The 12,709-nt window shown below is 47.5% G+C and overlaps 1 protein-coding gene across 7 annotated transcripts in view; it reads right to left on the bottom strand.

The window, feature by feature from the left end:
• Window positions 1-12,709, bottom strand: part of LARS2 (leucyl-tRNA synthetase 2, mitochondrial) — a 288,717-nt gene that overhangs the window by 120,040 nt on the left and 155,968 nt on the right. For 5 of the 7 annotated variants that reach the window (XR_007921592.2, XM_051851689.2, XM_051851691.2 and 2 more), the window contains 2 exons: window positions 12,370-12,461; window positions 9,978-10,038 (listed from right to left, as the gene is read on the bottom strand). The exons of the other annotated variants lie outside the window; for them this stretch is intronic. Coding sequence is in view for 4 of the 5 variants with exons in the window: in XM_051851689.2 (XP_051707649.2) it covers window positions 9,978-10,038; window positions 12,370-12,461 (153 nt within the window). In the remaining variant the exon portion in view is untranslated. The remainder of the gene's footprint in view (window positions 1-9,977; window positions 10,039-12,369; window positions 12,462-12,709) is intronic. 7 annotated transcript variants of the gene reach the window in all.

Genomic DNA, 12,709 nt, shown 5'->3' with positions numbered 1-12,709 from the left:
CTAATCTCTCCCAGTAACAAAAAGCACTTCTTTGGAAGCATTCTCTGTGGCTCAGAGGGGCAAAAGATCTTGCCCACCATGGGTTAACAGCAAGACCCCGTCACCAAGATCCGGGCTTCCCAGATGCACCAGGATTCCGGCTCCTGAAAGCATTAACAAGCCTGCAATGAAGGAATTCTACACCATCAGCCCGAGGTGGCCTCCCAGCTGGGACCTGGGAGCAAACAAATGACTTCTCTGAAGAGCAACATCCCCGAGCAGCCCAGGACACTGCCTTCCCAAGTCCAAGGGCTCAATCCTGGCTGAGGCCTCCCATGCTTTAGGCTGTAAGCACTGAGCTGACACAGCCCCACAGGAGACCCACTGCGTGGGTGCCGTCTCAACACCAACCTCAAGAGGCTGGGCAGCAGTCTGAACGCTGACCCTCCGTGAACAAGGTCGGCTGCCAAATCAGCCAAGCTCAAACGGAGGCCCTGCCTTGGCCCTCCCAACTGCCGGTCCCAAGCCCAGGGCCGTGGCGGAGCAGAGTTAATTCTCTGACTCTGAGCACAAGGACCCGAGAGCCAGAGATCTGCCAGACAAACTGCTTCACCTCCGCGAGGGCTGGCAAGACGACGCAGAGAGTCAAACACTTGGAGCGCGTTGCCAAGGCAACCTCGGCTCCCGCTCTCACGCCGGGAATCTGCTCAGCCCTGTTTTCATTTGCAGGCACTCATTTGCCCCCAAGTTCTTTTTTGTTTTAAGCTATTCTTTAAATTCTTTTAAAACTTAAAAAAAAAAAATTAAAAAGATCTCTTCCGTTATTCTGGAGGTCTCATTATTTTTCCTTCAATTGTTCCTATCAGGGGTCTAGCCCTCTACCTGGAGTGCCAAGGTGGCAGGGCCCTCGAAGCAGTCGTCATTTGTACTCTGTAATCAGACAAAGCAGGCTGTGTTTGAAAATGAACTCAAGCAGGAAGGCTGCAAAGAGTCTGTGTGCTTTGGATGGAACGAGGCTGTGTTGTTCTTGAACCATGAGAACAACCTGAGGCTGGGAAAGCAAGGGCTAAAAACAAAGGCTTGCAGAGGCAGGCAAACAGCCCACGGCATCCAAGACGCTCAGCAGACCAGCAGGAGAGTCCGCGGCTGGCGCTGCATGAAGTTAAGTGCTGCTCACCGTGAGCTGTGCTTGGTGTGATAACAGAACTGTGAGGGCATGACAGACAGACAGACAGGCAGACGGACAGGCGGACAAGACCCTTCCTATCTGAGTGACAGACACTGAATTCTTACAGATGAAATCCAAAGATGGGGAGAAACAGAAGCTATCTGTCCCAGTGCTGGGGTGCCAGGAAGCCCTCAGCAGTCGCCGTGAGACACTGACGGAGGAAACCTGGGAGGGCTCCGAGTCACCGAAGGCTCTGTCATGGGAACAATCCCGGCGCGCGCGGCGTGGCTCTGGTATGGCTGTGCTGCCCACCACGTGCACTCACAGCGCCTCCGCCACTGCTCCACAGCCGCCCTCGGCCCGCACGGCCTGCAGCCAAGAGTTTAAAGCCACATTTTGAGCTTGTTCAGTGGACAACTGTCTCAGAGGCAGCAATTCCTGTGTTTCCCAGGCCCTAACATGGGCACCAACACATCCAGAAGATTGAACGTAGACACATAAGAAAGAAAACCCATACAGGAAGTTAAAGCCCAGTGAAAACGAGTGTGAGTAAACACTCCTAAGATCTTTACAATAATGGCCGGTGCTATGGCCCAGTGGGTTAAGCCACCACTTGCAACTCTGGCATCCCATATCAAACGCTGGTTTGAGTCTTGGCTACTCTACTTCTGATGCGGCTCCTTGCTAATGTGCCTGAGATGCAGTGGATGATGGTTCAAGTACTTGAGTCCCTGCCACACATGTGGGAGGAACCCCATGGAGGCCCTGGCTCCTGGCTTCAGCTTGATCCAAACTCCCGGCAGTTGAGGCCATTTAGAGGGTGAATCAGTAGATGGAAAGCAATCTCTCTCTCTCTCTCTTCTCTTACTCTGCCTTTCAAATAAATAACTTTTTTTTTTTTTTTTTGACAGGCAGAGTGGACAGTGAGAGAGAGAGAGACAGAGAGAAAGGTCTTCCTTTTCCATTGGTTCACCCTGCAATGGCCGCTGCAGCGCACTGTGCTGATCCAAAGGCAGGAGCCAGGTGCTTCTCCTGGTCTCCCATGCAGGTGCAGGGCCCAAGCACTTGGGCCATCCTCCACTGCCTTCCTGGGCCACAGCAGAGAGCTGGACATCAAATAAATAAATTTTTAAAAGAAAGATCTTCACAATAAAGAAACCCTGAAAACTGTCAACTCTTCCAAACATTACTGCTGTATGGGTCTGGGGATTGCTCAACAAGCTCTCTTCTGGCAGACTCCACAGGCACTACCTTGAATCCCACCCGGTTTGGATTTCTTTTATTTCTTCTTATACTTGTCTGATTTTGATGGGAACTGCTGGGGACTGTCCATAGCCATTAGCCAAATAATTCCTGATGAAAACCAAGCCCCAGAGTTGATTTCCATCAAAATTTATTGCCAAGACTTCGTCCAGAGCCAGCGTGGGCCCAGAGCACTGGTGAGAATGCAAAAGGACCAAGCTGCAGGTGCACCTTGCTCAATGGGCCCCACCACACAACGCAGGAGCTGCCACTGATCCCAAGGCGCTCACCGGGCCGTGGCCCAGGGCCAGCCATTCATCCTCAGGGCGTCATGTGCACCGCAAGAGTTCACTGCAGACCTCTTCCTCTCCCAGAAAGACGGTGCCGACTGGCACATCAAGTGGGCGCTGCAGGGAGGAGAACCACGCCTCCCCCTCTCTCGCCTTGTGCAGGCTGCAATTCCATTCCCTGTGGACTCCTCCCTCCGTGGACGTCCAGCTGCTCAAATTTCTCTCTTTCCTTCCCCTGCAGGTGACCTAAGCTGTCTGGCAAACAACACCTGTAAAATGGACCCGCAGGCCTGTGCTGCAGGTGCCTTGAGGGGCTCCCCGGGCTCACCAGAAACCCATGAACTCTGCAACTGTGTATACATTTATTTTTAATGCAGAGAATTAAGCCTCTCAGGTAAGAAAGACGAGAATGCAGCTCAGGAGCTGGACCACTCACACGCAGCTTCCCGAGAGGCAGGGCAGTGGTGCCAGGACCCAGGTTTTAAAATTGGTTTTCTCTGAGCCAACTGATTTTTCAAATGTGATGCTCCCTGCCAGCTGGCCACCTGAATTACCTGGATTTCATGAGATCTGAGAATGCTGGTTGCAAGGAGACCCAAATGCCTCATCAATAAAATAAACTATTCCTCTACCCCTGCTTGTGCTCTGCCTGCACTGCATAGACTGTGAACATCTCAGCAGAAAACACTTAAGAGACTTTTGCACAAGAGGGCATCTAAACCTGTTTCCACAGCTCATTGAAGTGACCCAGAGAGTATAAAGATGGCAGCCGGAGGGAACGGGGGGTTGTGCCAATAATGGAAGCAACAGAAGGTGCCATCGACCTGCCAGCAACACCAAGGGACTTCAGCAGATGGACCTAGGGTGAAGAGAAGTCCCGTAAGCCAAACAGCACTCCCCCACAACTAAGAATCAGCGGGGGCCTTGAGAAGCAGGGCCCTGGCAGCTCTGTTCCAAAGGGCAGGGTCTGGAGGGGCCGGTGGGCCGGGCAGGTAGACACCTCTGGTGTGCTGGCCCAGCAGCACCTGATGCTGTCACAGTGAGTCACAGCTGTGGTGTCAGACCAGAGAAAGATGCACCAGGCTAGGAGATCCCCAGATCCAGACAGGAACAGATGCGACAGAAATGAGCGACGCAGTGACCACCACAGAGCTTCCCTTGCTATCCCCTCATGCTGGGGGCCACCGTGTGGCCTGAATTCTGCTGAAGGCATGCTTGGCCAGACTGCAAAGGTGATCAGCCGAGTGACGTCAATGGCAAAGGTGCAGCGCTGGCTGTTGCGGCCACCTGGGGAGAGAACCAGTAGATGGAAGACACCCCCCGCCCCGTCTCTCCTTCTCTCTCTAACTCTGCCTTTCAAATAAATAAATCTTAAAAAAAAAATTAGCCCCTCTCAAGACCCCTCCACATTGTGACTATTCTCTTAATTGCAGCTTCCAAGCAAACACGTCTTTCCTGTAAGCACCGAAACTCCCCGTTGTTCCTGTCTCACTACGTGTAAACTCTTCCATCATGAAGACCTGTTTTCCCAAAACTGCACGTTTTATGATTAACCGATCACATCACTGTTGGTAATAAGCATTGAGCATAGGCAGACATCTGGCCTCTGCTTCCGCCACCCCTGGGGCAGCACACAGAGCGTCCCCGGGTTTCCCCACATCAGAATCTTCCATCTGAGTCTGCTTCCTTCATAGATGCGACGCCGTTCCTCTTTCAGGTTAACCTGACACCCTGCGTGGGTCTCTGAGCTGACAGCAAACAGGGGGAGTCCACAGGGTGTCTATAAAAAGATTCCGAGACAAATGAGAACACCGCTCCAAACTCGGGAGAAAGACCTGTGTACAGGAAGCTGAGATAAATTCCAAGGAGCTTCTCTGCTTGTGTGCAAGAGGCATTCCTGAACACAGGTCGGGTCTATAAAGATCAGCAAGACAGCAAAATAGTAAGAAAGACAAGCATCCGGCCAAGGGGCTGGAAACAGAAAATGAGAACTGAACGAGAAGAGGAAAAGTAATTTTACAAAGATTAAAAACACAAAAAGCAAAATTAATATCTGTACAACACTGGGTCTATAGAAACGAAGCCATCAGTTATGCAGGAAGTAAATATGAGAAGCTCTTCCGGGGCAGAGAAGAACAAGGGGGCTGCAGCCGCGAGCTGGAAGGTGGGGACAAGGAGAACAGAGAACTACAGCCCACGGTGGGCAGCGTCCTACAAAACCACCGCCACAAAGATCCTGGCTGTGGCTCACCATGTCTCAGCCGGAGCCCCAGGTGCAATGCAGGCAAGAGGACTGACATTGCAATACGCCCTGGTGACAGTTTCACAAGCATCAACACGAGGCAAGAAAGATCACCGTGTCCTCAAAGAAACAATTCTGAATTTCTCCATCAGAAAGATCTGTCAGATCTTCCTCCATCAATAGACGATGCATCAGACGTGATTAAATTGTATAAAACTATGACCACTCCTGTTACACATACACAGACACACACACACACACCCCGCACAACTGCATGTAAAAGCTGGTGAAACGTGAGTAGGATCTAGACCCTAGTTAATAGGATGGTACTGGTGTCAAGTTCTGATTTAGATATCATAATTATGCAAAATGTAATGGTAAAATGGGTACCCAGGATCTCTTTGTACTATCCTGAATTTCCTTTATCAAAAATATAAGAAGAAAGAAAAGGAAAATAGATCAAAGTCTACAACAGAGATCTGAAAGAATTAAAATGATAATAAAGAATTCTATGGGCCCGATGCTGTGGTACAGCGGGTAAAGCCACCACCTGCGGCGCCAGCATCCCACATGGACCCCAGTTCGAGACCGGCTGCTCCACTTCCAATCCAGCTCTCTGCTATGGCCTGAGAAAGCAGTGGAAGATGACCCAAGTCCCTGGGCCCCTACACCCATGTGGGAGACCCGGAAGAAGCTCCTGGCTCCTGGCTTCGGATCAGCACAGCTTGGGCCGTTTCAACCAACTGCGGCTTTCTAAATGTTGAAAATAATGTGGGATGCCACCAAGAGTGAAAACAACATTTAAAATTTTTTTACTTATCAAATTTTTTAAATGGACAACAGTGCTCTAAAAGGTTTACTAACAAGCACTGAAACTAAAGCGCTTTAAACCTAAACAGGTTTAGAAAGTGGGAAATGTAATTTCCTACCACTTGTTTCATCATACGTGGGAAACAGGGAAACTAATTCTTTTAATTTATTTTTAAAAATTCTTACTTGTTTGAAAAGCACCGAGACAGAGACCTCACATTCACTGGTTCACTCCCCAAATGCCTAGGGCTGGGGCTGGGGCTGCGGCTGGCCTGAGGCAAAGCTGAGTGCAGATCTGCAAGGCAGGACCCTCATCACTCGAGCCAGCCCAGTTGTTTCCCAGGGCCTGCCTCAGCGGGAAGCTGGAGGCAGGAAGCAGATAAGAGAATTGAACCCAGGCACTCTGGTGTGGGATGCAGCAGTCTTAACAGCTAGGCTAAATACTGGCTCCCTACTGCTTTTTAAGGCTGATACTCAATGTGTTTAGGACTTGCTAGGTCACAAGGACACAAAGAATTAATTCCAAAAACCCTGGAAAACGGGGCACAAAATCTCAATTTTACTGCCTGGCACCCCACCAGGCCAGCTCCACCTGCTCCCTGCACCTCTCCCGGACACAGCAAACTGACACGGTCACACACTGTCCACCAGGGGTCTTCTGCCCGCTCAAGACCGCGTCAGCACAGTGGACACGGGTCTCTGTACATCCCACGGCCCTCCCTTCCTGGGGGGCTGGATCTTCTCACACCCAGCGGACTGTGTGAGCCCAAGTCTCCCTTCCCACCGACGTTGCCCTGTCTTCAATGAAAGCCCTCCTGCTTTAGCTGGCTGCCTCCTTGACTCCTTCTTCTTTTACAGGATAAAAAGCAGAATTGAACTGTTCAACCCTCTAGAGAAAAGAAAATCCAAAATATAAGACCCCATGGAGAAAAACAGAACATCTAAAACAATGTTCAATAAGAAAATAGGCAACAAGACAAAAGCAACCACAAATAGCTTCACTTTCCTATTAGGCATGCCTCCAAATTAGTTAAAATAATGTTTCTCCCCACTCTTACCCATCTCTTAAATTTTATAATTAATTGTCTTTACCAGTGATGCACTAGGAAGTCAACAACTAAAGGTTTAATTCTTTTTTTTATTTTACTGGGGGAAACAGAAACAAAGTTGGGATGGCACTGTCAGTATTGGGCAATGGCAGGAAACTTCTATTACTTGACATTTAAAATTTTAAAAATTATAAAGCATTGATAATTAAAAAGTTTAGTAACAACAGAATAATAACGTTTCAAATGACCAGAAACAGAAATTTGTGTGTTGTAACATAAAAGAACCTGGCCCTCTACTGAAGTAGTGTTTTAAATCAATGAGGAAAGGACTATTGAAAAATTTAAAAGCAGCAGAATTGGTTATGTGGTCAAAGTAGTAATTTCTTGCCTTTGTCCAACCATGCTAAAATAATTCTAGTTGAGTATAAAAATCAAACCACAAAAGATCAAGAGGAAAATATGAAGGTATTTATCAGATCACAAAGACAGTCTTTCCAAATATTTATCTGTGTGCTGATAATGTCCCACTATAAACAAAATGCAAGGCAAATGACAGACCTACGAGAAATATGTGTAACAAGATAAAAATTACTAACATACTTCAGCTATGCAGGCAAGAGATATGATTAGATCATCCACCCAAATGCCCCAAATTCAAATACTTGTTAAACACATGAAATAAAGACGCTACCGCTAACAATAAAAGAAACACAAACGAAAACAACTGGATAAGCACTCGGAGCGTAAACCTGTGTAGCACCTATGGAGATCAGTTTGGCAACAGGTCACAAGCCTTACACTTGTTCTTGGCTTGCTGGGGAACTCACACTAAGGAAATAGTAAGACGGGGTACTAAGACTTCGCCTCAAGCATAGAGAATGAGCAGAGCAGTGGTAAACAGGCCGATGGAACAGGGCGGGCCCGCCACTTGGATGCCCAGCAACACAATGAGGTCAACCAAAGTAATGCCTTCTAGAGCTTTCTGGGGATCTGAAGGGAGAATCATGTAGTTCTCCATGGTCCCTAGCCCACAGCAAGGACTCAGGAGCTCAGACACAGGCAGGGGGAGGGACAGCATTTAGCTACAACATTGCATGGCAGGTTCAAAGTCCCTCATCTGAAATGCTTAAAGTCAAATGTGCTTCAGATTGAAGACAGTTTTGGATATTAAAAGGAAATAACAGTACACTTACATAACTAGTCTGAGATATTGCCCAGTAATTTTACTTACTACTATAGTAAAATATTTAACATTTTATAAATATTTATTATTCCTATGGTAAAATACAGGAGTATTCACTTTAAGGGAGATAAACATCAGGTCAAGTCAGGTTTTACTGTCAGATAAGTTATGAAAAAATGTTCCATTTATTTTCAGAAGCTTCCGGACTACAGATGTGCACAAGAGGGGCTGAGGCTATATTTACAACACAGAACATTAGACTCTACCTAAAGGTATAATGTAAAGGATAGGTTAGAGAAGTTCTGATATATTCATACAACGGAAAACCATACAGATACACAAAACAGCAAAAGTCATTTTTCAAAAGGTATTTAAAGAAATGTGAAGATGTTCACAAATACTAGGTAAAAAAAAAAATTGGAGATTTTTTTTTTTTTTGACAGGCAGAGTGGACAGTGAGAGAGAAAGACAGAGAGAAAGGTCTTCCTTTGCCGTTGGTTCACCCTCCAATGGCCGCCGCGGCCGGCGCGCTGCGGCCAGCGCACCGCGCTGATCCGATGGCAGGAGCCAGGAGCCAGGTGCTTTTCCTGGTCTCCCATGGGGTGCAGGGCCCAAGCACCTGGGCCATCCTCCACTGCACTCCCTGGCCACAGCAGAGAGCTGGCCTGGAAGAGGGGCAACCGGGACAGAATCCAGCGCCCCGACCGGGACTAGAACCCGGTGTGCCAGCGCCGCAAGGCGGAGGATTAGCCTAGTGAGCCGCGGTGCCGGCCAAAAAATTGGAGATTTTAAGAGGAAAATTACATAGGGGGCCACTACTCGGCCTAGGGGTGATGGCGCTGCTTGAGATGCTCCCATCCCATCCTGGAATGCCTGGCCCAAGCCCTGGCTCCACTTGCCCTGCCAGCTTCCTGCCAGTGTGCACCTTGGGTGGCAGCAGCCGTGTCTCAACTACCTGGGTCCTTGCACCCATGTGGGAGATCCAAACGGAGTTCCTGGCTCCTGGCTTCAAACTGGCCCCAGCTGCTGTGTGCAACATTCGGCGAGTAAGCCAGCAGATGGAAGACCCCTGTCCCTCTCTGTCACCCTTTCAACTAAGAAATACATAAATAAATCTTAAAAAAAAAAAAAAAAAAAAAAAACCACCACATCAGGATGTTAAAGTAGCCACACTATGTTCTTTAGACTTCTGCACCTTCTAACCTTCTGTGGTAATCAAGAAAACCATCCATTTGTTAAGCCCTTTATGGTTCCTGGGCAGGGCTAAGCTGGGTGTCACTCTGGAGAGCTAACGAATCCCGCTTTGCCCTCGAGGAGTCTCCCGTTCATCCCTGAAGGGCTCTGGGTGTCACTCGCTGCATTGCATCCCCTATCAGTGATGCCTGTACCACCAGCACCTCAGGACAACGTGACTCAGGCACCAGCACATTTTCCCACCTTTGCCACATGAAACGCCGGTGACCCTGCAAGTCAGAGTGAAAATGGCATCGGTGGTGCCTTGAGAGCTCCATTCAGCCACGTCCCTACCTAAAACACCAACATTCAAGGCCTATTCCGATGTGTTTGGTTCTTTCTTTACTGTACTCAAAACATTTCAATCCTTTAAGAAGCTGTTGAGGGGAGAAGGTGTGTTGCAGGGCTTTTCCTAACTGGTCAATCGACTCAACACCCAGTCATCTCAAGGCTGGGCTGATGTGTCATCACTTCTACACAGAATCCCAACGGCCCTTTCAAATTATCAGTGAGACAAGAGAAACCCTTGTGCAAAGCTTTTGCCACACCTAAGTCACAGCCAACTATGAAGTTAAATAAGAAGAGAACTCTTTTAGCTCAATGCCACAGGAAACTCTTTGTTTGCAGGTGAATTATCCACTGAGGAGACGTCTTACTTGCGGAGTACTGATCCTTCTCTCCTTCTCCCTACCTCCTTCCCCTCTCCCTTCTCCCTTCTCCAACCCAAGCAACCAGGACTTTCTGGAAACCAACGGCCTTCCAATGTGAAGGGCTGACTTACCCTATCCCAGCTGAACCAGAGGCCCAGGTGATCCAGCTGTTTCCTCATGTGCTTAATATTACTGCAAAACAAAGGGAAGAGAGTTTTTGCTTTTCAGAGCGGGGTTGAAGCCACAAACAAATGATACTTAGAGGATGTGAAGGGAAACCCGTCTAGATGAGAAAATATAATTGGTAAGAATCCATCAAAAACAGCAACCTATTAGAAGACACTGCTATTGACACAAACAGAATATACTAGAAACCACATGGTCTGAGGCCCTGAGGACTGCCCCTTCAGCTCAGCAACACCTTCAACAGGTACACTCCTGGACCATCCATAGGTCTGGAAGACTCCAGATATACAAATTTAAACCAAGCATTTACAAGCTGAAGAGTGATGAAAACAAAAACCGCAACGTAAAGATAATTGTGTGAATCCAAATAAACCATACAGCCAATCAAAACCTAGAACTACCCAACAATTGTGAAACAGCAGGGAGTTAACCAAGTCATACAGAATAAGCAAACAAATCAATTTGTCTATTTCTGTTTTTAAAATTTTATTTATTAATTTTCATTTTTTATCTGAAAGGCAGAGAGAGAAAGAGGAATAGAGAGACAGACTAAGAGATAGACAAAGAATTTTCATCTGCTGGGTCACTCCCCACACACTTGCAAAGGCCCGGGCTGGCCCAGACCCCCGTCAGGAGCCTGGAACTCAATCTGATCTCCTAAGCAGGTGGCAGGGGCCCAACTAGTGGAGCCATCACCACTGCCTCCTAGATGCTCACTAGCAGGAAGCTGGATCGAAAGCCAAGTAGTGGGGACTAGAACCAGGTACTCCAATTTGGGAAGCAGGCAACCCAGGCGGTGATTTAACCACTGCATCAAATACCCACTTCAATCTTTTTCTCTTTTAAAGAAAAAGGATTACTTTATTTCTACTGCATCCTCTTTCGGTTCAGGCAAATCGAAAACATGAAAAACCATGCAGAAGTCCTTCGTGTAGTCTCTGATTAGCTACTTAACCCTAAGCCCTGTGCTAAACACTTTGCAGAAAAGTAATCTTTACCCAGTCATACCAGGTGGGAACTCTGACTATTCCTCCTGTACAGTGAAGGAAGCTGAGGCACAGAGAAGGAGAGCCAGATCCCCCACTAGGGGGCGCACCCAGGAGCCACCTTCTCGACCACTCAGCTCTAGAAGAGGAGTGGGCAAACTTGCTCTGAGGAGGTGAATTCACCAGGGGGTGAAAGTCAGTTTCACAAGTTCCATGGTCCCCATCACAGGTATTACATCATGATAGCCACGGGGGATATGGAAACCAACAGACGTCACTGTGCCCCAACCCCATTTTATTTACATAAACAAGCAGGGCTGGATCTTGTCTAGTTTGCCAACCCCTGGTCTAGCTTACATCAACTTATGCCATGTCTGATCTATTTTATTTGAATCATTTCCTCCTACTCCTATAAATCTAAGAATTAACCATAACAGAAAAAGTACAAACTAGGGTTGGACCAAGTGGGTGGTGCAGCAGCTGTTTTTACGATGCAGCCTTGGGCAAGAGAAGGCCAAGGGAGGTCAAAGACACTGGGGACAGATCCTGGAACTGTTCTTCTGTGTAACTGAGAGGTGGGAGGGAGGGGGTGGGCAGCAGTTCTAGAGCTTTGGGAAAGGGGTTAATGCAGTGGGCCCAGAAGATTCTGCTGGGTTCCAGTGTGAGGGCCTGAGGACTTTACCGGGAGGAGGAGGGGTAAGGTGCTTCTGGCCCACGTGTACCTGGAAGCCAGAGGCATGGGTGGCACTGGGAATGTGTCCCCTTGGCAAAAACCACAGCAGAATAAAGTGGTTGTATGTCTCCATGTTGCTTGTCTCCGTACCCCTTGCTCATGAATGATGAAGGCAAAAACTTAACAGAATTTTCAGAGAAAACCACAATGCTTAGCTATGGGTCAAACTGAAGTCGAGAAAAGAATAAACACTACAGAAATTTAACAAACATAACCTTCTCTTTCCTTTTCCTCCCAAACCCAAATACTCAAAGGAAGAATAACTTTTTAAATAACAAAGCATCAAAATGCACATCTAAAACACTCTTTGATAAGAACACAGCAGGATAAAAGGCAAACACCAATATGCAGATATTTCAAAAGTTAATTGAAAATGGAATGAAAGGACGGGTTTCCTTTGATGCAAAAAGAAGTTGAAGCCCATGCCTTACTTCTTCAAAACATACATTTCCAACATTTTGAAGACCTCTTGTATATGCAATCCTATTCACCTCTTAGCAGTCTGCCATGTTTGTGGCAGATTAAAAAAAAAGGGATTTTGTATTCAAGTGTTTGAATCTACCTATAAACCACATACCTCCGTGTCCAAGTGTTCACGTCTACCTGCAAACCACATACCTCTGTGTCCAACTTTCTGGATGCAGATTTCTCTCAATTGCAGCGTTCTCAGCAGGCAATCCGAATGCATCCCATCCCATAGGATTGATGACCTGGCACCCAGAAGAGAAACATCAACCATGGCAGATTCTTAAGTCCTGCGTCAGTATTCCCCTGTGGGCCACGAAGAACATTCTCTCCCGCTAACACATTGTATTCCTCTCTGGATGATTTCAAACTATGCATTCGAGAGCCAGCTACGTATCTAAGACATAAGTAAGCATGGATGTGGATTTAGAAGGTTATACACCCAAGCGCTAACAGCCATTATCTCCGAGCAGCTGTTTCTGTACTTTCTACT

This window comes from Oryctolagus cuniculus, chromosome 10 (assembly GCF_964237555.1).
Source record: "Oryctolagus cuniculus chromosome 10, mOryCun1.1, whole genome shotgun sequence".
Lineage (NCBI taxonomy): Eukaryota > Metazoa > Chordata > Mammalia > Lagomorpha > Leporidae > Oryctolagus > Oryctolagus cuniculus.
This window is presented reverse-complemented; position numbering and strand designations above follow the sequence as displayed.